The sequence below is a fragment of the Phyllobates terribilis genome, unplaced genomic scaffold (assembly GCF_046119375.1).
Source record: "Phyllobates terribilis strain yellow unplaced genomic scaffold, ASM4611937v1 Scaffold_3__8_contigs__length_932513732, whole genome shotgun sequence".
NCBI lineage: Eukaryota > Metazoa > Chordata > Amphibia > Anura > Dendrobatidae > Phyllobates > Phyllobates terribilis.
In genome coordinates, this window is record NW_027362763.1 from 451211918 (window position 1) to 451238701 (window position 26784).

At 45.2% G+C, this 26784-nt stretch overlaps 1 protein-coding gene across 1 annotated transcript in view; it reads right to left on the reverse strand.

Moving 5' to 3' along the window:
* MCHR2 (melanin concentrating hormone receptor 2) overlaps positions 1–26784 on the reverse strand; it is a 776191-nt gene that overhangs the window by 305308 nt on the left and 444099 nt on the right. The window contains exon 3 of the mRNA XM_073673176.1: positions 22404–22613. Coding sequence (XP_073529277.1) covers positions 22404–22613 — 210 coding nt within the window. The remainder of the gene's footprint in view (positions 1–22403; positions 22614–26784) is intronic.

Genomic DNA, 26784 nt, shown 5'->3' on the forward strand with positions numbered 1-26784 from the left:
TCCCTGGCCACAAGCACTTGTCCACGTGTCCGTTGTCAGGTGGACTCTCCCTGTAACTGCGTTGTTGAGGGCACAGCATATGTTTTGGGACACGTGCTTGTGTAGTGCGGGGATGGCACACCAGGCAAAATAGTGTCGGCTGGGGACCGAGTACCGAGGGACGACCACCGCCATAAGGTTGCGGATGGATTCCGTCTCCACCAGCTTAAAAGGCAGCATTTCCAACCAAGCAGTCATGAAATGTGCGAATTTAGGACTGTGGCCTGTGGGGCGTTAGCTGCGAATTTCCGCTTTCATTCAAAGGTCTGGGATATGGACAATTGAACGCAGCGGTGGTACGTGGACTTGGACGTCGATGCTGTTTCTTGAGAAACTGACATAACAAGTGAAGACTGAAAGGAGGGGGCATCTTTGCATGCAGTATGGGATTGCCTTCCACACACAACAGGGGGTTCTATTGCACGCACAACAGCGGAAGAAGCAGTGGTGACACCCGCTGACTAGAGATGAGCGGTGTTCGACTAGAACTGTTCGCCAATCTCAAATTCGAGCTGTTTTGGGCGGTGTTCGAGTTGTTCGACGAACCGGAAAGATTTGCAAAAAATTCGGCTGTTCGAGGTTATGTTCGATAACTGTTCGTGCACCAAAAGCGTGTCCTGCATGTCTGGCGCTATTTAGAGTACCAATCATGCAGGGATTGTCTGCTACTCACAGTAATGCCACAGCCATGGTGGTTGTGGCATTACAGTGATTGCCCAAATCGATGGGAACAGTGCTCACAGTGAAACATGAAAGGCCGTCAATTCAGCAGCGGCATACACCGTTACCCGACAAATTAGAACAGAAAGAATAGAGAATCACACATAGATTAGATAGATAGAAACATGTCAGTCACATATATATGAAGTACAGTGACAGTGTTGCTTACTGTACTTGTCATTTAGTGTAAAGGATTTATTAAAAAAAATAATAGTGTTTTCATACACCGTCTCTTTAAAAAAGCCGGCCAGCTATTCAGCATCAGAACCCGACAATTTAGAATAGAATGAATAGAGAATCACACATAGATTAGATAGATAGAAACATGTCAGTCACATATATAAGAAGTACAGTGACAGAGTTGATTACTGTACTTGTCATTTAGTGTTAAAATAAAGGATTTATAAAAAAAAAAATTGCCGTGGGGGTCCCCGTAATTTTAGTCTCTAGCGGAGGTTAAGCAGACGGCTGGGGCAGATGTTTGAAGCCTGGGAAGGGGGTAATACCCACAGAGCTTCCCAGGATATTAATATCAGCCCCCAGATGAATACCTAGCCTTTACTAGCTATTAAAATGGGGGACCCCCCCAAAAAAATGACGTGGGGTCCCCCCTATTTTAATAGCTAGCAAAGGCTAGGCAGACAGCTGGGGGCTGATATTAATAGCCCAGGAAGGATGCCATGAATATTGGCCCCCTCCCAGGCTACAAACACCAGCCGTCAGCCGCCCCAGAAATGGCGCATCCATAGGATGCGCCAATTCTGGCACTTAGCCTCGCTCTTCCCACTGCCCTGTAGCGGTGGCAGTGGGGTAATAGGGTTGGGGTTGATGTCAGCTTATAATGCCAGCTGACATCAAGCCCAGGTTAGTAATGGAGAGGCGTCTATAAGACACCCCCATTACTAACCCCATAGTGAAAGTTAAAAAAAACACAAACACCCAGAATAAAGTCCTTTAATTGAAATAAACACACAATTTTTTATTGTTCTAAATTAAACCATACTCACCATCACGCCCATTCCAGCTGAAGCCAACGATCTCCTTCAATAAAAGAAAAATAATAAAGCAACCTCATCCTTACCGTTCCATGGTTCCCATGACAGCTTTAGCTCTGCTACATCGAGATGACAGGCTGGACTACAGCAGAACGCTGCCATCCAGCTTGCCATGCCGCAGACACTGAGAAGCGCAGGCATGCTTGCACTCCTCAGTGTCTCACTGTGACGGCATCCAGATGAGCCGAGGTCATGTCCAATGAACTCGGCTCACCTCATGTACGTCACTGACCGCGTGGGAAAATTCTCCTGCACTCAGCGCTTCAGTGTGAGAATTCTCCCACGCTGTCAGTGACGTGCATGAGGTGTGCTGATGTCCAATGAACTCAGCTCTAGAGATGAGCGTTGTTCTACTCGAACTGTTCGCCATTCTCAAATTCGAGCTGTTTTGGGCGGTGTTCGAGCCGTTCGGCGAACACGAACGATTTGAGAAAAATTCGGCTGTTCGAGGTTATGTTCGATAACTGTTCCTGCACCAAAATCATAACTGGATTTTTCTCAGTAATGATGAAAATTAATGTTAATACGCAGTTTGAGTGTACAGCGGGGTGGGGGGAGGGGCAGGGGATGGATCTCTGCAGGAATAATGAAGATCTCCATTTTTTTTTCTCTTTCCCGCATTTGCAGTGGGGAGGTGCAGTCTGTCAGCCTATCAGCAGCGCACACACGGAGCGAACTGCTGTTTTTCACACAAGCAAGGGCATGTGTCATTGACAGTGTATGTCACATGTCCTTGCCCTATAAGACCAAGCCATTTTCCCCGTCGCCACCATTTTCTCACTGCTGCAGCTGCATGTTAGACGGCACCGCTGTTGCTGTGTGTGCTATACCTTGTTAATTTCAAGCCAATTTTCGCACAAATCTACAGATAGCTTGGGAGTAGGGAATAGTTGTGATTGCAGTCCTTTTAAGGACTAGGTTACAGCATTTTCTACGACTTTTATCAGGCAGGTCTGTGCTCTTAAATAGATAGATTGTGGAAGTAAAGACTAATTGTAATTGCAGTCCTTTTCAGGACTAGGTTACATCAGTTCCTATCAGTTTTTGCTAGGCAGGTCTGTGCCAGTGCTGTGCAAGTTTTTTTCACAGCATTTGGCTGAATCTAGCAAAGCTAATCCTTTTTGGCCTATTGCAGAGTGTGTTAGTCAGTGGAGTAGCCTATCTGTGTTGCAAGATATACCACCTGTGTATAGAATACCAATTTTTTTACTGCACCTAGTGAAGTAAAATCTTTTGGGCATAGCATCATTCTATTAGTCCATCTATACTGACCTCCATCAGGTTGCAAATTGAATATAATTTTTTTCTGCATCTAGCTCTGAAAAAATATTTGGGCTTCTAGCAGTGTGTGGGACTTGTTCTACTAGTCCATCTATACTGACCTCCATCAGCTTTCAAACTGAATATAATTTTTTTCTGCATCTACCTCTGAAAAAATATTTGGGCTTCTAGCTGTGTGTGGGACTTGTTCTATTAGTCCATCTATACTGACCTCCATCAGGTTGCAAACTGAATATAATTTTTTTCTGCATCTAGCTCTGAAAAAATATTTGGCCTTCTAGCATTGTGTGGGACTTTCTCTATTAGTCCATCTATACTGACCTCCATCAGGTTGCAAATTAAAAATAATTTTTATCTGCATCTACCTCTGAAAAAATATTTGGGCTTCTAGCTGTGTGTGGGACTTGTTCTATTAGTCCATCTATACTGACCTCCATCAGGTTGCAAACTGAATATAATTTTTTTCTGCATCTAGCTCTGAAAAAATATTTGGCCTTCTAGTAGTGTGTGGGACTTTCTCTATTAGTCCATCTATACTGACCTCCATCAGGTTGCAAATTAAAAATAATTTTTATCTGCATCTAGCTCTGAAAAAATATTTGGCCTTCTAGCAGTGTGTGGGACTTTCTCTATTAGTCCATCTATACTGACCTCCATCAGGTTGCAAATTAAAAATAATTTTTATCTGCATCTACCTCTGAAAAAATATTTAGGCTTCTAGCTGTGTGTGGGACTTGTTCTATTAGTCCATCTATACTGACCTCCATCACGTTGCAAACTGAATATAATTTTTTTCTGCATCTAGCTCTGAAAAAATATTTGGCCTTCTAGCAGTGTGTGGGACTTTCTCTATTAGTTTATCTATACTGACCTCCATCAGGTTGCAAATTAAAAATATTTTTTTTTCTGCATCTACCTCTGAAAAAATATTGGGCTTCTAGCTGTTTGTGGGACTTGTTCTATTAATCCATCTACACTGATCTCCATTAGGTTGCAAACTGAATATAATTTTTTTCTGCATCTAGCTCTGAAAAAATATTTGGCCTTCTAGCAGTGTGTGGGACTTGTTCTATTAGTCCACCTATACTGACCTCCATCAGGTTGCAAATTCAAAATAATTTTTTGTCTGCATCTAGCTCTGAAAAAATATTTGGCCTTCCAGCAGTGTGTGGGACTTTCTCTATTAGTCCATCTATACTGACCTCCATCAGGTTGCAAACTGAATAAATATTTTTTCTGCATCTACCTCTGAAAAAATATTTGGGCTTCTAGCTGTGTGTGGGACTTGTTCTATTAGTCCATCTATACTGACCTCTATCAGGTTGCAAATCGAATATAATTTTTTTCTCCATCTAACCAAGCCAATAGTTTTGGCCTAATACCACAGTTTGGCCACTCAGCTCTGCTCGGTTCCCATTCATTGTTTTTTTGTGCAAACAACTCCAGAGTTGTGAATTAGTTAACCACCAAAATGAGTGGAAAAAGGCCTGCTGCTGGTGGAAAGGGGAATAGGCGTGTTGGGAAGGGGAAAAAAGGTTGTGTCCGTGGGGTAGGTGTTAAAGCAACAGTAACATCTGCAGAAGAAAGACCATCTTCCAGCCAAACTAAAATGTCTACTTCTTTTAGCGGACAATGTGATAAGATCCCTTTCTTACGGCAACGCCAATCGCTACAAATTCCAGATGAGGCACAAAAACAGCAGGTGCTTCAACGGATATCAAGTGCTCCTTTAAGTGGGCTCTCCTCCACATCAACTTCAACATCACAAATACTCCAGTCCTCAAAGGTGTCACCCCAATCGCACTTGCTTCCTCACAGCTCCCAAATCTCCAGCTGCCCGTCTGAGTATGAGGTAGAACAGATGGTTGAGTCTGCAGAGCTGTTTACTCATACTATAGCCTGGGAATCAGAGGTCGACTCCAACGCTTCTGTGAATCCAGACGAGGAAATGATCTGCACTGATGCCCAGAATCTTTATGAGTCGGATCCAGGACCAGACGCAGAAGGTTCTGACCATAATGTAGACCCTCATTCCCAAACTGTAACTCCTGTTGGTGGAGACAATGAGGAAGACGATGATGAGACTCAAATACCTGATTGGAGCGACAACTTTAGTTTTTTGTCAGGGCAGGAACAGGTTGGCTCTGAGGACGACGGGTGTGATAACGCACAGGGTGATGATGATGAGGTTGGAGATCCCACTTACTGTCAACCCACAGTCAGCCAAGAGATGAGGTCAGCAGAGGAGGTGGAGGAAGATGCTAGTGACGACGAGGTCAGGTTGCGCCTTCCTGGACAGAGACGTAGTACTGGAAGCACGTCAACAACTGCATCCTCAAACACAACTCTGCCTCTCACCACAAGTCGTGGTGGCTCTTCAGGTCGCATGGGTGCTAAGCCTTGCATAGCCTGGGCATCTTTTCAGATCGATAAAGATGACCCAACTCGTGTTATCTGTAACATTTGTCAGCAAAAGCTAAGTAGAGGCCAAAAAATACATAGTTTGAGTACTTCATGCATGAACCGGCACATGGACATGAAGCATAAGTTGCAGTGGGAAGCTCAGTGTGCTACAATGCGGCCTAGCCGGCCGGGCCAACCACCGTCTGCCATATCTTGTGCATCCGCGGCCTCTTCATCCTCTGTGACTGGGGGGACAGCAGTCACACCTGTTTTTGAGGCGCAGACCTGCCACCTCTTTACCCGCAACAGCCAGCGTGATTGGCAGGTCATCATTTTCTTTGGAGGTGGTAACACCAGCTGGTGTTGAGCGCTGTCCGACATTGATAGCACCACCTTTGGATCAAGGCAACCTAACATGTCCGCCTGCATCTTCCTCACAGACCGGCAGTTTGCCGGGGACACCCTTATCAACCCCGTCTAAGCACAATAGCCAGCCCTCGGTCCCTCAGATGTGGACAAGTAAAAGACCATTTCCTCCTAGCCATGAGAAAGCTAAGAGGTTGAATTTCACCATCTGCAAGCTCTTGGCTACAGAAATGCTGCCTTTCCGCCTGGTGGACACAGAGGATTTTCGAGACCTTATGTCCGTTGCAGTGCCCCAGTACCAGATGCCCAGTCGGCACTACTTCTCAAAGAAAGGTGTGCCTGCGCTCCACCAGCATGTCGCACACAACATCCCCGCTTCTTTGAGAAACTCTGCGTGTGACAGGGTGCATTTCACCACAGACACTTGGACGAGTAGGCATGGACAGGGGCGTTACATGTCGCTGACTGGGCACTGGGTAACTATGGTGACAACAGGACAAGGGGCTGCTGTCCAAGTCTTGCCGTCCCCACGAGTTGTGCGTCAATCCTCTTTATGTCAAAGTTCCTCCACTGCTTCTGCCTCCTCAACCTCCTCTCGGTCTTCCACCTGCACCCAAAGCCTGTCTGGTCATGCCACAAGCTTTCTAACTGCGCAGAAGGGATCCTGCACACCTCCTTACTATGCTGGCAGTAGGGCTCAACGTCATCAGGCGGTTTTTACTTTGAAATGTCTGGGAAATGTGAGTCACACAGCTGAGGAGTTGTGGTCAGCTCTGGAGAACCAATTTCATGAATGGTTGTCTCCACTGGACCTGAAACCAGGGAAGGCCGTGTGCGACAATGCTGCAAACCTGGGTGCGGCCCTTCGCCGGGGCAATGTCACACACGTGCCTTGTATGGCTCACGTGTTGAACCTGGTTGTCCAGCAATTTTTAGCCCACTATCCCAGACTAGATGGCCTTCTGCAGAGGGCACGGTCGCTGTGTGCTCACTTCCGCCGTTCGCATCCCGCAGCTCAGCGACTTACATCTCTACAGAAGTCGTTGGGCCTGCCACTTCACCGGCTAAAATGCGATGTGCCTACCCGGTGGAATTCAACTCTGCACATGTTGCAGCGAGTGTGTCAGCACCGACAAGCCCTGGTGCAATACGTTCTGACGTATGGCCTGGGCCAACGAGATCCAGAGGTGGGGCAAATCACGCTGGAGGAGTGGTCTCAGATCAGGGACCTATGCACCCTTCTGCACAGTTTTGAAATGGCGACGAAGATGTTTAGTGCTGACGATGCCATTATCAGCATGACTATTCCGGTGATTTACATGCTGGAGCACATGTTAAACAGAATTCGGAGTCAGGTGGTGGCACAAGAGGAGGTGGAGGAAGTAGAGGAGGAGGAGTTGTATGCGGAAGGGCTAACATCTGCAAGGTCCAGACGGTCGGCAGCACCAAGGCGGCAGGCATGTGAGGGTGGGGGAGATGGTTTTACCAGGGCGCATGGTAGCAGCCAAACTAGTGAGGAAGGTGCAGGAGCCCAGGAAGAAGTGGAGGACGAACTGATGGAAGACTCATCAGATGAGGGAGACCTTGATCACATTTCTGTTGTGCAAGGTTGGGGGGAGAGGACAGAGGAAGGAAGCATGATTGTTACCTCGCCACCAACACAACAGGGACTTGGTGCTCCTGGATGCGCAACACACATGAGTGCCTTCTTGCTGCACTACCTGCAACATGACCCTCGAATTGTGAGAATTAGAAATAATCCTGACTACTGGGTTGCCACACTGTTAGATCCCCGGTACAAAAGTAAATTTGCCAAAATTATTCCTGCCATAGAAAGGGATGCACGCATGCAGGAGTATCAGCAGAGACTGTTGCAGAATCTTACTTGTGCTTTTCCACAAAACACCAGTGGTGCACGTAGTGAATCTCACAGTTCCAACTTGCCAACCGTGGGACCGTCAAGTGTTCAGCACTCAAACCGTAACAGAACCACAGTATCTGCTGGTAACATCAATTTTGCAGAATCATTTCACCACTTTTTTAGCCCATCCTTTGCAAGGCCATAGGAGACAAGAAGTCTGACACATAGTCAACGCCTAGAGACGATGGTACAGGAGTATCTCCAAGTAAACATTGAAACCATGACTGTGTCACTGGACCCTTGCTCTTTTTGGGCTTCCAATCTGGATAAATGGCCGGAGCTAGCCACTTACGCCTTGGAGATCTTGTCATGCCCCGCAGCCAGCGTTCTGTCTGAACGTGTGTTCAGCGCTGCTGGTGGTGTGCTGACAGATAAGCGCACGCGGCTCTCCACTGATAATGTAGACAAACTCACGTTCATAAAGATGAACAAATCATGGATCCGAAACGACTTTTCTACCCCTGTGTCATCCTGGGGAGAGTAAAAGCTTGATGATTGGTTAAAATCACCCTACCAACCGTTTTAAGCTTTCAAATTACTAATCATGTTTATCTGTATCTTGGCTGGAAAATAATTTGGGCTTTGTAGCAGTGTGCAGCACTGATTCTATTAGGCCATCTATAATAAGCTCCACCAGATTTAAAATTACTAATCATGTTTATCTGTATCTTGGCTGGAAAATAATTTGGGCTTTGTAGCAGTGTGCAGCACTGATCCTATTAGGCCATCTATACTAAGCTCCACCAGATTTAAAATTAATAATAATTTTTAGCTGCATCTAGCCCGGAAAATAATTTTGGGGCTCCGAGATGCGCAAGACACATAAGTGCCTTCTTGCTGCACTACCTGCAACATGACCCTCATATTGTCAGAATTCGAAGTAATCATGACTACTGGGTTGCCACACTCTTAGATCCCCCAAACTTTTCGATCAACCTTTTCATTTTAATAAAGACCAAAAAAATGGTCATTTTTGAAATTATAAGCATTAGCAGGTTATTAGAAACTGAAATCAAACAGTTTTCAACTCAAAACTTTATTCTAGGTGATGTTACATTTTCACATAGGACCCCTTGTTCGAAAGGAGCTTCTGAACTCTCTCGTCCATTAAATTTGTCAGGTTTTGGATGGTTTCTGCTTCAATTGTTTAGCATGAGGACAGAATACCCTCCCAGAGCTGTTGCTTAGATGTGAACTGCCTCCCGCCATCATAGACACTCCTTTTGATGATGCTCCAGAGGTTCTGAATGGGGTAGAGGTCAGGGGAGCATGGGGGTCACACCATAAGTTTGTCCCCTTTTATGCCCATATCAGCCAGAGATGCAGATGTTTTATGTGCAGCATGAGATGGTGCATTATCATGCAAAAAAATGATCTTGCTGTGAAATACACGGTTCTTCTTCTTGAACCATGGCAGGAAGTGCTGTTTGAGAAAATCCACATACATTATGGAGTTCATCTTTAGCGCCTTCAGGGATCCTAAAGGGGCCGACAATCTCTCTCCCCATGATTCCAGCCCAAAACATTACTCCACCTCCTCCTTGTTGGCGCTGTAGCTGTGTTTGCGTGGGGTGTCCATCAACCAGCCATCCTCCACTCCATCCATCTGGACCATCGAGCACTGCACGGCACTCATCCGTGAACAAAACAGTTTTGAAATCAGTCTTCATGTAATGTTTAGCCCACTGGAGCCATTTCTGCTTGTGTGAAGTGGATAGAGGAGGTCGACAGGATGGCGTATGCACAGCTGCAAACCTCTGAAGGACCCTGCATCTTTTTGTTCGGGGGACGTTGGAGGCACCAGCAGCTTCAAAAACTTGTCTGCTGCTATGACAAGGCTTTTTTGCCGCTGCTCTTTTAACCTGACGTGATTGCCTGTAGGAAAGAGTCCTCAATTTGACTTATCAGCACGCACACGTGTGTACTGTGAATCAGCTACATACTTCTTGATTGCCAAGACACTTCATCCTGATCATCGCACAATGTTGATTGTAGTCATGCCTTGACCTAAACACTCCACAATTTGTTGCTTCTCAGCAGCCGACACATCCTTTTTCTTTCCCATTTTGGCAGAAAATGTAGGCTGCTTAATAATGTGAGACAGCCTTCTTAAGTAGTCTTGCCTTTCATTGGACACACCTGCCAAACTAATTAGCACAGGTGTCTGCAATTGCTTACAGTGATATAAAGAGCCCTGACACACATCACCATCAATGAGTTTAACTGACAAACAAACAAATTCTTCCCTTATCACTCCTAAACACTTTTTGCATAATAATTTGGAACACAGTGTACATGTGCTTTTCCACAAAACACCAGTGGTTCACGTAGTGAATCTTACAGTTCTAACTTGCCAACCGTGGTCTGGAGTTGTTCAATAAAGGGCCCAAAATTAAGATAACATAGATGGGAGAGGTCTCTATGAATAGGAATTCCTAAGTATTTGATACCCTGTGAGGGCCAGGCAAAGGGAAAGTTGGACTGGATGGAATCCTATATGGATTTGGGGAGGGAGACATCGAGGGCCTCAGACTTCGCTGCATTGATTTTAAAATTTGACCATGTAACAAAGTGATCTATTTCAGCCATAACAGCATGGATGGATATATGTGATTGAGTGATATATACTAGGACATCATCAGCAAATAGAGAGCACTTGTACTCGGTGCCTCCCACCTCAATCCACCTAATATTGGGGTTATGGCGAATTGATGAGAGCAGGTGCTCCGTCACTAGGATGTATAAGAGAGGGGACAGAGGACATCCCTGCCTTGTCCCATTGGTGATTGTGAAAGGTGATGAAAATGTTCTGATGCACCCCCTTGGCCTTGGGACACCCGGAGCCGGACCCTTTTTGGTGGATGCTGGTGGTTGTAGTCTTCGTGGCGGCGACCCGGTTCCGTGGCTCAGGGTGGTCAAACCAGTGGCGGAATTATTTATGTGGTTTTGATGTTTAAATGTCCGACTACGCCACCCGTGGATTGCGGTCAGAGTGAACCGCCGCTGCAGGGCAGACCGCTGAGGCTGGTGTTGTGGGTGCAGCAGAGCGTAGCATAACTCCCCACGGGAGGAGTATAGCCTCAGGGCAGTGTATGCGGAGGATGGGGGTGATGGTGCAGGGCAGCAGCAGTAACAACACGGAGTCAGTGATGCAGTCCAGGGCCTTTACTCACAGTTCTTATTATCCAGACCACGTCTGCAGGTAACGGCTGCCCACCTCGTACTGTGCTCACCAAGTGAGGGGCTCAGACAACTCCCAGATAACTTTGGAGCACTCCACAGGACCCCCTTTGTGTGTCCTTTGTCTGGCCTTTCTTACCAACCCTTCTGTCCGGCTGCCTCGGGCCTCCTCTTGGTAAACTTGGCGCCAGTTTCCCTGACCCTATGTGGTGCCTTCCTAGCGGGTGTAGCGAGGGGCTGCGCCACATAAAATGTCAGAGCCTCCGGTTTCAAGCTGACGGTCGTTTCCTGCCTCCACTAGTTTCGGGGACCGGTCTCCCCCTTTGGCCTGACCCCTCCACGCAGGTGAATTCGGGCGTGCGGTGGCGACTCGCCCGTCCGCACCCCTGGGATCCCTTCATTCCTCGTTCCTGGAGCCTTCTCCGCTCCTCTTCCTTCCTTCTCCCTCTTCCAGGCCTGGGCCTCTGTTACTAGGCCCACCTCCGGAGCAGAGCTCATGCAGAGCCCCTGCTCCCTGCCACTTCTGCTCAGACTTCTCTGCACTGAACTAAGATGGTGCCCACCTTTTATACTCCCTTCTCAATGCACCCAGGAACTGCTTCCTCCCTGCTCCTGCACTACAGGGTTCCACTTCCTCAGTGTTCCCTCCCCCCACTCCAGCCAGGGACAGGGACTGTCGTGCCCATCTCAGAGGCATATTGGTCGCCCTGCCCCACGGCAATGTGGTGTAATGCATGCAGGTGTCGGGTCCTGATCCACACTCCATCCTTACCTGAGAGTGAGATATCACACCTCTGGGTGAGGTGCAATACCTCTGTAGCAACCGAGCCCTCAGGGTGCTACAGTTCCATTTATCTTCAGCCTAGGTGATGTATTGTGATACAGGGCCATGATTTTGGCTATAAAATGTCCCCTAGACCCCTACCCCAAGCTTTTTAAGAGAATCATATATGGCGTGCCAGGAGACTCTATGGAATGCTTTCTCAGCATCCAACGAGAGTATCTAATTATAAATTTTTAACTGCATCTAGCCCAGTAAATACTTTGTGCCTAGTAGCAGTGTCTGCTAGTCAGCGGATTATCCCGGCTGTTAAGCAAGCTAAACCACCTGTAGTTTGGACACTTAATTTTTTCAAAGGAAATGCTTCGGGACCACGGGATACTCAGTGAAGAGCATCAGGAGGCACCCCAAGGCATAGGGGCTGGGACTGGCAGTAGGATGCCTTGCGGTGGACAGCCGAGCTCGATCCTTATAAAAGCTTTTTAACTGCAGCAGCTTTAGTGGACGCTACTGGAGCTGGAATTACGCGGCTGCTGGCATGAGACTTGCCCTCCAATAGATCCTTGTAAATGGATTTAAAGTGTATTCATTCAAATTAGAGAGACAATTTAAATTAAAAAGCTTAGAGCTGCCTCCACCACAGGGGGGCTCGCTCGACCCACCAGCGGACAGGCACCAGTATTGGGAGAGGGGGGCTGGCCGTCAGGGTTCACCGCGGCTCTGGCACAAACCCAGCGACACGGAGGTGGCACGGGCAGGAGCGGACTGAACGTGTCGGCTTCTCACTTTTTGGATTTTAGAAGGGCATGACATGCCTATATTTGTGTCTACCCCTCCTTTTACTCCTCCACCTCTTTTCTTTTCGCATGACTATATGTACTTGTCACTTTTTCATGTGTTAGTTGTGTCTTCTGAGCAGTTTGTCAGCTTTTGGACACCTTTGAAGGTGTTTTCTATGTGTTTCTATGTGTTTTTGTTTACCTGCCATTGGTTTTAACGGTGTTCGAAGGTGTTCGACGAACAGTTCGGCGAACACACGGGTGTTCGACGAACCGAACTCGAACACTACGGGGGTGGCTCAACACTATTCCCTATATTGTTGTGTCCGGCCAGGTACAAATAGGCAGCTGGTGGTTGGGGGCAGCCCGTTCCTGCCTGCTGTACCTGGCTGGACACAAATATAGTGCGAAGCCCTACGTCAATTTTTTTTTAATTATTTCATGAAATAATTAAAAAAAAAAAGGGCTTCCCTATATTGTTGTGTCCGGCCAGGTACAAATAGGCAGCTCGTGGTTGGGGGCAGCCCGTTCCTACCTGCTGTACCTGGCTGGACACAAATTTAGTGCGTAGTCCCACGTCAATTTTTTTTAAATTATTTCATGAAATAATTAAAAAAAAGGGCTTCCCTATATTGTTGTGTCCGGCCAGGTACAAATAGGCAGCTGGTGGTTGGGGGCAGCCCGTTCCTGCCTGCTGTACCTGGCTGGACACAAATATAGTGCGAAGCCCCACGTCAATTTTTTTTTAATTATTTCATGAAATAATTAAAAAAAAAAGGGCTTCCCTATATTGTTGTGTCCGGCCAGGTACGAATAGGCAGCTGTTGGTTGGGGGCAGCCCGTTCTTGCCTGTTGTACCTGGCTGGACACAAATATAGTGCGAAGCCCCACGTCAATTTTTTTAAAATTATTTCATGAAATAATTTAAAAAAAAAAGGGCTTCCCTATATTGTTGTGTCCGTCCAGGTACAAATAGGCAGCTGGTGGTTGGGGGCAGCCCGTTCCTGCCTGCTGTACCTGGCTGGACACAAATATAGTGCGAAGCCCCACATCAATTTTTTTTTAATTATTTCATGAAATAATTAAAAAAAAAGGCCTTCCCTATATTGTTGTGTCCGGCCAGGTACAAATAGGCAGCTGGTGGTTGGGGGCAGCTCGTTCCTGCCTGCTGTACCTGGCTGGACACAAATATAGTGCGAAGCCCTACGTCAATTTTTTTTTAATTATTTCATGAAATAATTAAAAAAAAAAAGGGCTTCCCTATATTGTTGTGTCCGGCCAGGTACAAATAGGCAGCTGGTGGTTGGGGGCAGCCCGTTCCTGCCTGCTGTACCTGGCTGGACACAAATATAGTGCGAAGCCCTACGTCAATTTTTTTTTTAATTATTTCATGAATTTCCTGAAATAATCTAAAAAAATTGACGTGGGGCTTCGCACTATATTTGTGTCCAGCCAGGTACAGCAGGCAGGAACGGGCTTCCCCCAACTACCAGCTGCCTATTTGTACCTGGCCGGACACAACAATATAGGGAAGGCCTTTTTTTCTTAATTATTTCATGAATTTCATGAAATAATTAAAAAAAAAATACTTGGGGCTTCGCCCTATTTTTGTGTCCAGCCTGGTACAACTAGGCAGCTCGGGGCTGGAATCTGCAGCGCAGGGAGGCCCAAGCTTTCTGGCCCCCCCCCCCCCCCCCACTGCAACTTGCAGTCCGCAGCCACCCCGAAAAATGGCACGTTCATAGAAGCGCCATCTTCTGGCGCTGTACCCAACTCATCCAGGGCCCTGGTGCGGTGGCTCACTGGGTAATAAAGGGGTTAGGGCCAGCTTGGTATTATCAGCTGGCCCTAAGCCCGAAATTCATGGGGTCACGCCAATATTAGACATGACCGCCATGAATTTCTAGTAAAGTATTTAAAAAAAAACACAACACCCAGAATAAAGTCCTTTAATTGAAATAAACACACAATTTTTTATTGTTCTAAATTAAACCATACTCACCATCATGCCCATTCCAGCTGAAGCCAACGATCTCCTGCAATAAAAGAAAAATAATAAATCAACATCATCCTTACCTTTCCATGGTTCCCACGACAGCTTCAGCTCTGCTACATCGAGATGACAGGCTGGACCGCAGCAGATAGCTGCCATCCAGCCTGTCATCCCGCAGACACTGAGAAGCGCAGGCATGCTTGCGCTCTGCAGTGTCTGGCTGTGACGGCATCCAGATGAGCCGAGGTCATGTCCAATGAACTCGGCTCACCTCATGCACGTCACTGACAGCGTGGCAGAATTCTCCTGCACTCAGCGCTTCAGCGTGAGAATTCTCCCACGCTGTCAGTGACGTGCATGAGGTGAGCTGAGATCATTGGATATGAACTCACCTCATGCACGTCACTGACAGCGAGGGAAAATTCTCACGCTGAAGCGCTGAGTGCAGGAGAATTTTCCCACGCTGTCAATGACGTGCATGAAGTGAGCTGAGTTCATTGGACATGAGCTCACCTCATGCACGTCACTGACAGCGTGGGAGAATTCTCACACTGAAGCGCTGAGTGCAGGAGAATTTTCCCACGCTGTCAGTGACGTACATGAGGTGAGCCGAGTTCATTGGACATGACCTCGGCTCATCTGGATGCCGTCACAGCGAGACACTGAGGAGCGCAAGCATGCCTGCGCTTCTCAGTGCCTGCCGCATGGCAAGCTGGATGGCAGTGTTCTGCTGCGGTCCAGCCTGTCATCTCGATGTAGCAGAGCTGAAGCTGTCATGGGAACCATGGAAAGGTAAGGATGATGTTGCTTTATTATTTTTCTTTTATTGCAGGAGATCGTTTTCTTCAGCTGGAATGGGCGATACGGTAAGTAGGGTTTAATTTAGAACAATAAAGAATTGTGTCTTTATTTCAATTAAAGGACTTTATTCTGGGTGTTTGTGTTTTTTTTAGCTTTCACTATGGGGTTAGTAATGGGGGTGTCTTATAGACACCTCTCCATTACTAACCTGGGCTTGATGTCAGCTGGCATTATAAGCTGACATCAACCCCAACCCTATTACCCCACTGCCACTGCTACAGGGCAGTGGGAAGAGCGAGGCTAAGTGCCAGAATTGGCGCATCCTATGGATGCGCCATTTCTGGGGCGGCTGACGGCTGGTGTTTGTAGCCTGGGAGGGGGCCAATATTCATGGCACCCTTCCTGGGCTATTAGTATCAGCCCCCAGCTTTCTGCCTAGCCTTTGCTAGCTATTAAAATAGGGGGGACCCCACGTAATTTTTTGGGGGTGGTCCCCCATTTTAATAGCTAGTAAAGGCTAGGTATTCAGCTGGGGGCTGATATTAGTATCCTGGGAAGCTCTGTGGGTATTACCCCCTTCCCAGGCTTCAAACATCTGCCCCAGCCGTCTGCTTAACCTCCGCTAGAGACTAAAATTATGGGGAACCCCACGCCAATTTTTTATAATAACTCCTTTATTTTAACACTAAATGACAAGTACAGTCACCAACACTGTCACTGTACTTCATATATATGTGACTGACATGTTTCTATCTATCTAATCTATGTGTGAAGCTCTATTCTTTCTGTTGTAAATTGTCGGGTACCGCTGCTGAATAGCCGGCCGGCTTTTTTAAAGAGACGGTGCATGCAAAGACTAATATTTTTTTAAATAAATCATTTACACTAAATGACAAGTACAGTAACCAACACTGTCACTGTACTTCATATATATGTGACTGACATGTTTCTATCTATCTAATCTATGTGTGATGCTCTATTCCTTCTTGTCTAAATTGTCGGGTACCGGTGTATGCCGCTGATGAATTGCCGGCCGGCTTTTTTAAAGAGAGCGTCTTCTGAGCAGTTTGTCAGCTTCTGGACACCTTTGAAGGTGTTTTCTATGTGTTTCTAAGTGTTTTTGTTTGCCTGCCATTGGTTTTAACGGTGTTCGATGGTGTTCTAAGGTGTTCGACGAACAGTTCGACAAACAGTTCCTCGAACATCCCGGTGTTAGACGAACCAAACCGAACCCGAACACTACGGGGGTGGCTCAACACTACTGCTGACATTCATCGTGGACCCTGGGATTCGCCCCACAAAGTCGGGTGCTTTGCTGCCATGTGCCTGATCATGCTGGTGGTGGTCAGGCTGATTGGTAGTTTTGTCACCCCTGCTTATGCTGGCATGGCAGGTGGTACAAATGGCCTTTTTGGGGTTATCAGCAGAGTCTTTAAAAAAATTCCAGACACTGGAAGACCTACAGGTTGTACTGGCAACGTCCCTCATGTTGATGTTACGGGGAACTGTTGCCTGCCTTCTGTGTGCAGCCACCACACTGCTTCTTCATGCCTGTTCAGGTACTCTGCCTCCCTCACACTGTGTGCTGCTGGCCTCGCTCTGCATGTCCTCCTGCCACGTTGGGTCAGTTACTAGATCATCCACAACCTCCTACTCTTCCACTTGTGCACCACGATCCTCCTCCTTACTTCCTGGCAATTGTGTCTCGTCATCGTCCACCTCTTGTGACAAATTGCCAGCGTCGACTTCCTGTGGCTGTTCAAATATTTGGGCATCGCTACATGGGATCTCCTCTTCCACCATTTCAAGCGGAGCAGGTGAGGGGCACAAATATGGAAATGGACCAGTGAACAGCTCTTCAGAGTGTCCAAGTGTGGGATCAGTTGCTGTCTGATGACACTCGGCATGGTGGGAGGAAGGAGCATCAGGGTCAGGAGGAGTATGCGGTCGAGACTCACGGCTACTAAGATTTGACCGTGTGGAAGACAGACTGGAGGTGTTGGTGCCCAGGTAACTGGAAGTATTATCTGCTATCCAATTAATAACCTGTTCACACTGATCAGTACGCAATACTGGTGTTGTTCTGTGCTTCCCTAGTAATTCGGTCAAGAAGTGGGAGTGAGAAGATGTGGCTGTTGGTTGTGGCACATTTTCACCTTGGCCACGGCCCCGTCCTCTGCACGCACCATCACCAGAACTTCCAGTTCCACGTCCCTTGCCACACGCCTTGCCCATTGTAAAGGAAGTAAAATAGCTTACACTCGCACTATCAATGGAAAAAGGGTAATAAAAAGTAGATTAGAACTGTGGAAGAGGAAAACCACAGTTCTATTTCTCTGGGCTACACCCGACTCTTTTAAACAATCTGAACAATCAGGGAGAAACTATTACTGTTTTTCTTTATGGAAAAAATACCAAAAGCTGGATAATAGAGATTTTTTTACTGTGGGATGGCAAAACCACAGTTATAATTTACTGGTGTATACCAGACTTTTTTAAATATATATATTTGCGGCTGAACAGTGAGCGACACACTAAAAACTGTTTTTTTTAGATACAAATGGCCCAAAAGTGGATAATACAGAGGTTTGAACTGTGGAACTGCAAAACCACACTTCTGTTTCTCTGGCCTACACCAGACTATTTTAAACAGATATATTTGTGTCTGAACAATCAGGGAGACACTATTACAGTTTTTTTTTTACGGCAAAAAATGCCAAAAGCAGGATAATAGAGATTTTTTACCGTGGAACAGCAAAACCGCAGTTATAATTTACTGGTGTATACCAAATTTTTTTAAATATATATATTTGTGGCTGAACAGTGAGCGACACACTCAAACTGTTTTTTTTTAGGTACAAATGGCCCAAAAGTGGATAATACAGAGGTTTGAACCGTGGAACATCAAAACCACACTTCTGTTTCTCTGGCCTACACCAGACTTTTTTAAACAGATATATTTGTGTCTGAACTGTCACAGACACACTTTTTTTTGTTGGGGGGGGGAGGGGGACACCAAAAGGTTAATAAGACGGGTATTTGTACAGTGTGAAGGAGGAAAAAAAAAAGGATTTAGATGAAAAAAAAAGGATTTTTCCTGGCCCCCGAGACCTGGAGCTAAGTCCAGCAATTTCAGCAACAGGAGCACACAGGACTGTAATGCAGCGTTTGCTGGTATAACCACTGCGTCTCCTATACAGCCTGCCTGCCTGATATCTGGGATGGATATTAGTCCTGAGAAGGACTGTTTGTTTGATCTGGCATCCTTTACAGACCATGCACTAACTATTTCACAGTATATATCTCTCCCTGTGCGGCCAGCCAATCAATGTAATGCCCACAACCAACATGGCTGCGGTATTACAGTGACTGGCTGGCAATCCCTGCATGTTCATTGGCTCTGTAAGGAGTTCCAAACATGCAGGGCGGAGACCTGAGCTCCCGCCCGAGTAACCTGGAAATACTCGGTGCTCGCCGAACATCCCGAGTAGCGTGATGCTCGGGCGAGTACTGAGCAGTGTCGAGCATGTTCGCTCAACACTATTCATGATACCTTCCTATTTTCTCCAAAATGGGAGACAAAGTGAGGGTATCCTTGTTTCTATTTGGCACTAATCATTATTACAAATGCACATGCAACCAGCACTGCAGCGACTCAGTCCTTGTGCAGAGACTCCAGAAGCTCGACATTGTCAGCTGGAGCAATCAATCTTACCATCGGGCGCAACTCCCTCCAGAAACAAAGTAAGTCACAATTCATACATGAAGAAAGCGAGGTGGCATGAAGCCTGGACTCGTGGAAGCGTGATAGACACGCGAAACGACCGTCGTCTGCAAAAGGTGCCGCTTCCCTGCATTTTTAATGGAAATGGAATAAAAGAAGATTCTATTACATCGGTGTGCCACCTCGCTTTCTTCATGTATGAAAACTAATCATTATTATTCACCCAACAGGGCACACAGAAATCAAGAAGGAGAAATTGATTCAGCTCCCAGGACGCAACGTCAAGGTAAAAAAAGATGATTTCTTTATTTCAAATTCATATTATAAAAACAGTAAATGTCCTGGTACATATTTATAGGTATGTGGAACTATAATCCATACTGGAAGAAGTGGGGGAACAAAGGGTTATAAATAGTTACTGACAGACGTGTTTTGAATGTCAAACACGTTCTTAGACTTGGTGTAAATGTGTGTCAAGCAGAAGGGAGGGTACCTTAAATGCTGACATTAATTAGTAGAAAGTGCTACAGGTGAGATGTTACGTTTTACGAAATTATTTTTTTAAGGACCTATTCTGTTGTGAAGTGACTTTGGGAGTACTATATATTGGAAAAAGTGATACCATTTTAAAAACAGCTTTAGTCAACATATTTAAAATTGCTTTCAGGTAGTTTATTAACCCTTCAGGTGAATTTCAAGAGTTCATGCAAAGTGGCATGACATGAGTGAAAAAAATAATTTTTACCACCTAAATGTTGCTAACTTCTGAACTGGCCATATAACCGGCAGACTCTAAGGCCATTTTTGGCCGTGAATTGCCCTGGCAAACATCAAGACTGCACAATCATAATCTTAGGGTGCCCATGAGGTCAAAGTGGGAGCCCCCACACACTGTTATCCATTTAAATGCTCTAGTCACTATTGACAGCAGCATCTAAGACAGGGGTGGGGGAACCTCAGGCCCACAGGCCGTTTATGGCCTCAGGAACATTTTATCTGGCCCTCGGGCAGATTCCCTGGGACCGCAGTGCTCGAGTCTTCAACTAAATTTTGATGGCCGCCAGACCATTAATTTGTTCTTGCTCTGTGAGCATGAGCATGCAGTATTCACTACTGAACGCAGAGGGGCATGCAATGAAAGATTATATCCTGACACTAGTGCAAGCATCAGGATGTACTTTGTTGGAGTTAGCGCACAATTTGCAAGGCCCCCAAAGGATGGTGTAAATATCAAAATGGCCCTTGGCAGGCCAAAGATTCCTCACCCCTGATCTAAGGGATTAAATGGCCATGGTCAGTGCCAACACTGATGAAGCAAGTTGGCAGCTATAGTGTACAGCTGAGAGTTGCAGGAATGTTACCTGTCGGCGGATGCTAGTCTCTTATATCTCAAGCCAATAAAAAAATATATTGATGGTCATTAAGGGGTTAACTCTGCACAGAAAGCTCCGCTAAATGTACTATGCATTTTTAAGCATTAGTGTCCACTATTGTATTTTTTCTCTAAAATACCATATTACAGATGCGTACAGCTCTATTTTCTGACTATTTTCTGAATACGTCAGAATGGTAGGTACATCCTAACACATAGCTGGTTAAATAGTGATATTTTAGTCAGTTTAGTTTAGTTCCCTCTGTCTCTCTATTTATTTTACATGTTCTTGTTTTGAAAGGTCCAGTAGAAGAAACAAACAATTAAACAGTGTTAGGCTATGTGCCCACGATGCAGAAAAGCTCCAGATTTTTTCCTGAGCGTTTCTGCATCTCCCTGGCAGAAAAAACGCATGTGGATTGTACATGCAGATTGTACATGCGTTTTCCTGCCAGGGACATGCGGAAGTGAAGCATTCTTCACTGGCATTTCCGCATGCGGGTTGTCAAGCGCTTTCCAAGCGATTTTAGCATCGCTTGGAAAGTTCTTGACAACTTGGTCACACTATATAAATCCATGCAAACGGCATGGATTTATATAGTGTGACCGAAAGAATTTTAAAAGTTAAAAAATAAATCTATACTTACCTTCTGATGGCCCCCGGAGTCTTGCTTCGCTCCATCCTGGCTTGCCAGCAGATCGCGGTACACTACACTGCGATCTGTCTGCAAGGAAAGACAAGGAGACCGGGGGCCATCAGAAGGTAAGTATAATGTATATTTTTTATTTTATTCTTTTTTCTACAGGTTCTATGGTACCCGGGTCCGGAGGAGAGTCTCCTGTCATCCACACCCAGGTACCATCCACACATTGAAACGCCTGGATTCCGCATCTACATATGCAGTGATGCGGAATCCAAGCCTTCCAATGCAAGTAAATGGCGGCGAAAACGCAGCGCTTCGGCAAAATAATTGGTAGTGTTGCGTTTTTTTCCGCAATGATAATCCGCACCGGAAATTTCCGCAGCATGTGCACAGCACATGCGGATTATCATTGGGGACCATGGCAGGTCTTCTATCATGCATTTATGCAGAATTTTTGCTGCTGCGGAAACGCTTAAAAAACACATCGTGGGCACACAGCCTTACTGAGCTTCATTATGCAATTCAGTTTTTACATATTTTACTTGATCTCCTGTAGAGGTTTCTTAAAAGGTTTCTCTTATCTTCATGGACTACTATTGTCAGATAGTCCTTGTTAAAACAAGTATTTTTGCAATTTACTGTTTATTAAATTTCTCAGCTGTTTATGAAAGGTGGTAAAAGTGTTAATATCTCAAGTATGGCTAAAAATTGTAATAAAATGCAAAACAGCTTGTATCTACAATTGTTATTTGACAATACCCAATTGTGAAGAAGGGAAACACCCTTTAACTGTTTATCTATACAACTAATTGAAATGCCATACATTTTAATAATAGGTGCCAACAAAAAGGCAACCAAGTGATTGTTTTTCTCATCTAGGTTTTTCTTTTAATAAACAGGGCTCAGGGCCATTAAAGATCAAACATTTATGGCATATACATTTATATTACACTGTATTAGACAGTAGTAATATCCATAATGCATAATAATAGCTTTAAAAGTGCTATTCCTAGAAGTCAAAAAAAGATCATCGATACAAAAATCTATTTTTTCTATATTTTTTGCTTAATATTTCATTGCATATGTCCCTTTCATTGGTCACAATATTTTTGTATCTAATTTATTATTGTCATGTCCTTTAAACACTTTTCATTTATTGTATATGCTTTTAACTAAGTGGAATTACTATTGGATCCTCCAATTTCTTGCTAGTTTTGCTCTCCTTCCTACCATCACCTTGTCTTCTGAATATTTTTCCAATTTTTCTTTTAACCTTGCATTTTTTATTATATATTCCAAATTTTGATTCAAATGTAATGTTCAGATGATGAATTATTTGTTTACCTGTCTAAGCTCATTGCTGTCATAATGGCTGTGCAGGCAAATTGGTTGCAGGTATCCAGAGATGTAATTATAGTACAAAGAGGACTTCCGAACACCCATTCTCCTCCTCGTGCCCACTGATGGATGAGAAATGGCATCCCAATGATGTGAACAAGATCTGCCACAGCTAGATTACAGATGTAGATGTCAGGTATTGTTTTTCTTCTAGATCTGTAATAAAAGAAGACATAGAAAAATGAAACAAAAACTTTTCATGACTTGCATGATATAGTGTTGATTTGGTGTTCATATTATAGTTACAGTTGAGATAGGCTGGTAAAATAAGAATTCAGTGTTAAGTAACACAATTTTACATCTGATTTTCTTTATTCAGCAATAAAGAATAAAATTTGTCTAGCAGAAAAAAAGAGGGAAGAATCTCCTCACATGACGCAAAAATACATAGATAAGCACATTGAACATAATAATGCTCATAGGAGAAAAAAGGCATTTTTTTACATGCAGTTGAAAAAAAAACCTTTAAATGGAACCTGTCATGTGATTCATGCTGTCCAAACTGCAGGGAGCAGGAATTAGACCCTGGCTGCGTGATTGCAGCCAAGTATATTTTTCTTTGAAATATTCCAGATAGATAAGTTCGAGATTACTCGGCCCCATTTAAAACACAGAAGTAAAAAAAAAAATTAAATTAAACATATTTGGTATCATTACATTTCTAAGGTCCAATATATCAAAATATAAAAGGAGTTAACCCGGTTGGTAAATAGTGTAATGAAAAAAATATCTAAAACAACAGAATTACATTTTTTTTGGACGCCACAACACTGCAAAAAAAATGCAATAAGAGGAGATCAAAACATTGCATCTACTCTAGAATAATATCAATAGAAATTTCAGATCTGGGTGTAAAAATGAACCCTCACACAGTTCCATCGACCAAAAATTTAAAACATTACTAGTGATGGACGAGCACTAAAATGCTGGGGTGCTCGTTGCTCGGGTCGAGCAAATTGAAATGCACGGGTGCTCGACCTGAGCAACGAGCCCAATGTAAGTCTATGGGAAACTGAAGCATTTTGCCGACGGCGCCCCCGGCGGTCCGCAGAGGGCCTAGAATTTGCAGAAATCAGTGCTCAAATAACGTAGGAACAGCAAGGGAAGACCCCTGGAAGCATTTCTAACTCCCAGGTCACTGCTGTGAATGATGTTGTCTGAGTTATTATGCTACTTTTACGGACTCACAATAAAACATGCAAAAACACAAACCAAAATGGATTTTCCTGGGAAATATATTAAAGAACATCCTGACCAGGGTAATGACTTGTATATAAGGCAAAATAAATAACCAAAAAAACATGTTCCTCCTCACCTTGGGCTATGTTCACACGTAGCGTTTTTGATGCGTTTTTGCAGCTTTGCATTGCTTTCAACCAAGCCAAATGCATTCACTGGTAAATGTTAGTTTAACATTTTACAACATTATTTGGCTATGTGGTGTGTGACACATTATCAGACATGGGGAGGACCCCTGGAAGCATCTCTGACTCCCAGGTCACTGCCTAAAAGTGTACCCATCATAAGTGATCCTCAGCGCATGAGAAGATGCCTCCCGCCATGCACCTGTCGTTGCAGACTTGAAACAATCATCATCCATGTCCTTGTCCCAGTGCAGCGTTCAGTTATACCTACCCCAATCCTTGAAATGCATGTGCAAGTATGCAGCCAGCCACCCACCCACAGACTGCAATACTATACTGCCACATTTTTGACAGCTGCTTGCACTTGAAATGTGGCCTTGGAGGCCTCATGGTGGTGGCTGCCGGGTTTCCATACTCGGTCCTCAGACGCCATTATTTCTCCAGATGTCGTCTCTGCCTTCCACAAGCACGGGTCCAACAACATTACCCGTGCTCTCCCCAGTGGACTTACTGGGAAGGACCGCCTAACCACAAACACGTGGTAAAGTGAATGTGGCCAGGGACGGTATGGAGCCAGTCCACAGCTTTTTTTGCTGAGAGTTGTAATTCACCACAGCCTTACTCTTTAGCTTGGTGAAAGGACTTGGGAACCCGTATCTACTCCAGCTGTCATTTCTCCCAGGAAGTCCTCTAAAGCTGCTTGCACTTGAAATGTGGCCTTTTAGGCTCGTGGAGACCAAAGCTTTTCACAACCTCATGCCGACGGTGGCTGAATGTCCATACTCGGTCCCAAGCTGCCACTATTTCTCCCGGTATCGTTTTCGCCTTCCACAAGCAAGGGTACCTGAAGATTACTGCTGGTACTTTTCGGTGGGAATCTGCTTTTCTCCTACCAGCCTGTAATATTTCCAGTGAACTATGGTATGATGCCATGGTATTAGCACTGCCCCCAGTACCAGTAGCGAAGCCGTCCCCAATTCCCTTCTCAGGAATTCTATTTGGTAGACTGAGTGACTGCCCAAATACATTCATTTTTCACAAAGGAGCTGAAGATAAAGTGGCTGTAGGTGCAAGTTTCTCCAGCCTGTTAGAGATCAGAGTGTGAACGGCAGCACATTGGCTCAGTGGTTAGCACTGAAGCCTTGCAGCGCTGGGATCCTGGGTTGAAATCCCAGCAAGGACAACATCTGCAAGGATTTTGTATGTTCACCCAGTGTTTGCGTGGGTTTCCATCTCAGTAAAAAAGAAGTCATAGAGTGTCCTAAAACCGTCCCACACACTTTTCTTACCAGGACTGCTTCTCGGCAGGATTAGACAGTCCCACCAGAGAATGGTCGGTTGGGCCCTGGCTTCTCTGTGAGGAGAGTTCATGATAGCGCAAACTTTGCAGCGGCTATGGGGCTCTTGAGTGGGGGAGAAAGGTGAGCCCTCAGAATCAAATCCTCTGGTGGGTCCAATGTTTTTCAGTTTGAAACTGCTTTTCAGTGGGAGTTGTATTTCACCACAGCCATATTCTTTAGCTCGGTGAAAGGACTGGCATAGAGGGAAACCGTATCTACTCTGGTTGTCATTTCTCCATCACCAGGTTCCGACCATTGTCACACACGACCATGCCTGTCTGTATGTTCAGCGGTGAGAGCCACGGATCAAGCTGCTGTGTTATAGCTTTCAGCAACTCTGCAGAGGTGGGTGGTTTGTTATCGAAGCATTAAGCATGTTATCTTCAGCACAGTCTATTGCCGCTTGGCCAAGGCAGTGCAGCAGTGCTTTCAGCTTGTGACTGATGTGGTCATTTTGGATATGGAGGCCGAACTGGAGGAGGAGGTGCAGGAGCTGAACAATGTGATTACATTGAGGTTACATTGGCGACTCTGTTTTTTATCCTAAAGAAAGATCCTACTGTGTTTTTTTTATTTACGCTTTTTGTTAAGACAAATGCATTCACCGGGAAATGCCATTTTAACATTTTACAACCTTATCTGGCCATGTGGTGTGTGACACATCATCAGACACATCCTGTTTGATTTATGATGGAGGGACTCTGAAAGTCACAAAACCTATTTTTATAGGGCCATCGAGCGACCCTTACTATACTTAAAGGGCCAGCAGTCGGCCCTCGTTATTGTTAGAGAGCCATCAGCCGGCTATGCTTTGTTGTTCCCATTATTAACGAGTGGGTCTCCTATACTGTTATTGCATACACAGTGACTGAAAGGCCTGTCAAAAAATTGGACACAACCCAATACACCTTTGAAGAGACATAGAGGAGGGTCTCAGTAAAAAAAAAATTTCCATTATAAAGGAGCGGGTCTTCTATAATGGTAATGCCCATGCTGTGAATGCAAGGGCTGACAAAATTTTGGAAAAGCCCCAGTAACAATTTAAAGACACATAGAGCAGGGCCACAGTAATGACATGTTTCCATTACAAAGGAGCGGGTGTGCTATACAGTTATAGGGTATGCAGTGAGTCCAACGGCTGCTAAAATTTAGGAAAAATCCAACTAACAATTTAAAGACACATAGAGCAGGGCCACAGTAATGACATATTCCCATTAGAAAGGAGAGGGTCTCCCACACTGTTTGCTTATGCAGTGAAGCAACGGCAGCCAAAAATTTGGAGGAACTCCAATGCCCCTTGCAAGAGACATAAATGTCAGAGAGCCTCCTAAAAACAATGATCCCATTATTAGGAAGTGGGTCTCACATAGTGTTTACCTATGCAGTGAAGCAACGGCTGCCAAAAATTTGGAGGAACTCCAATGCCCCTTGCAAGAGACGTATAGGTCAGAGAGCCCCCTACAAACAATGTTCCCATTATTAGTAAGTGGATCTCCCATAGTGTTTGCCTATGCAGTGAAGCAACGGCTGCCAAAAGTTTGGAGGAACTCCAATGCCCCTTGCAAGAGATGTAGACGTTGATATGGTACATATGGTAGTGATATGGTGGTGGAGGATGAGCAT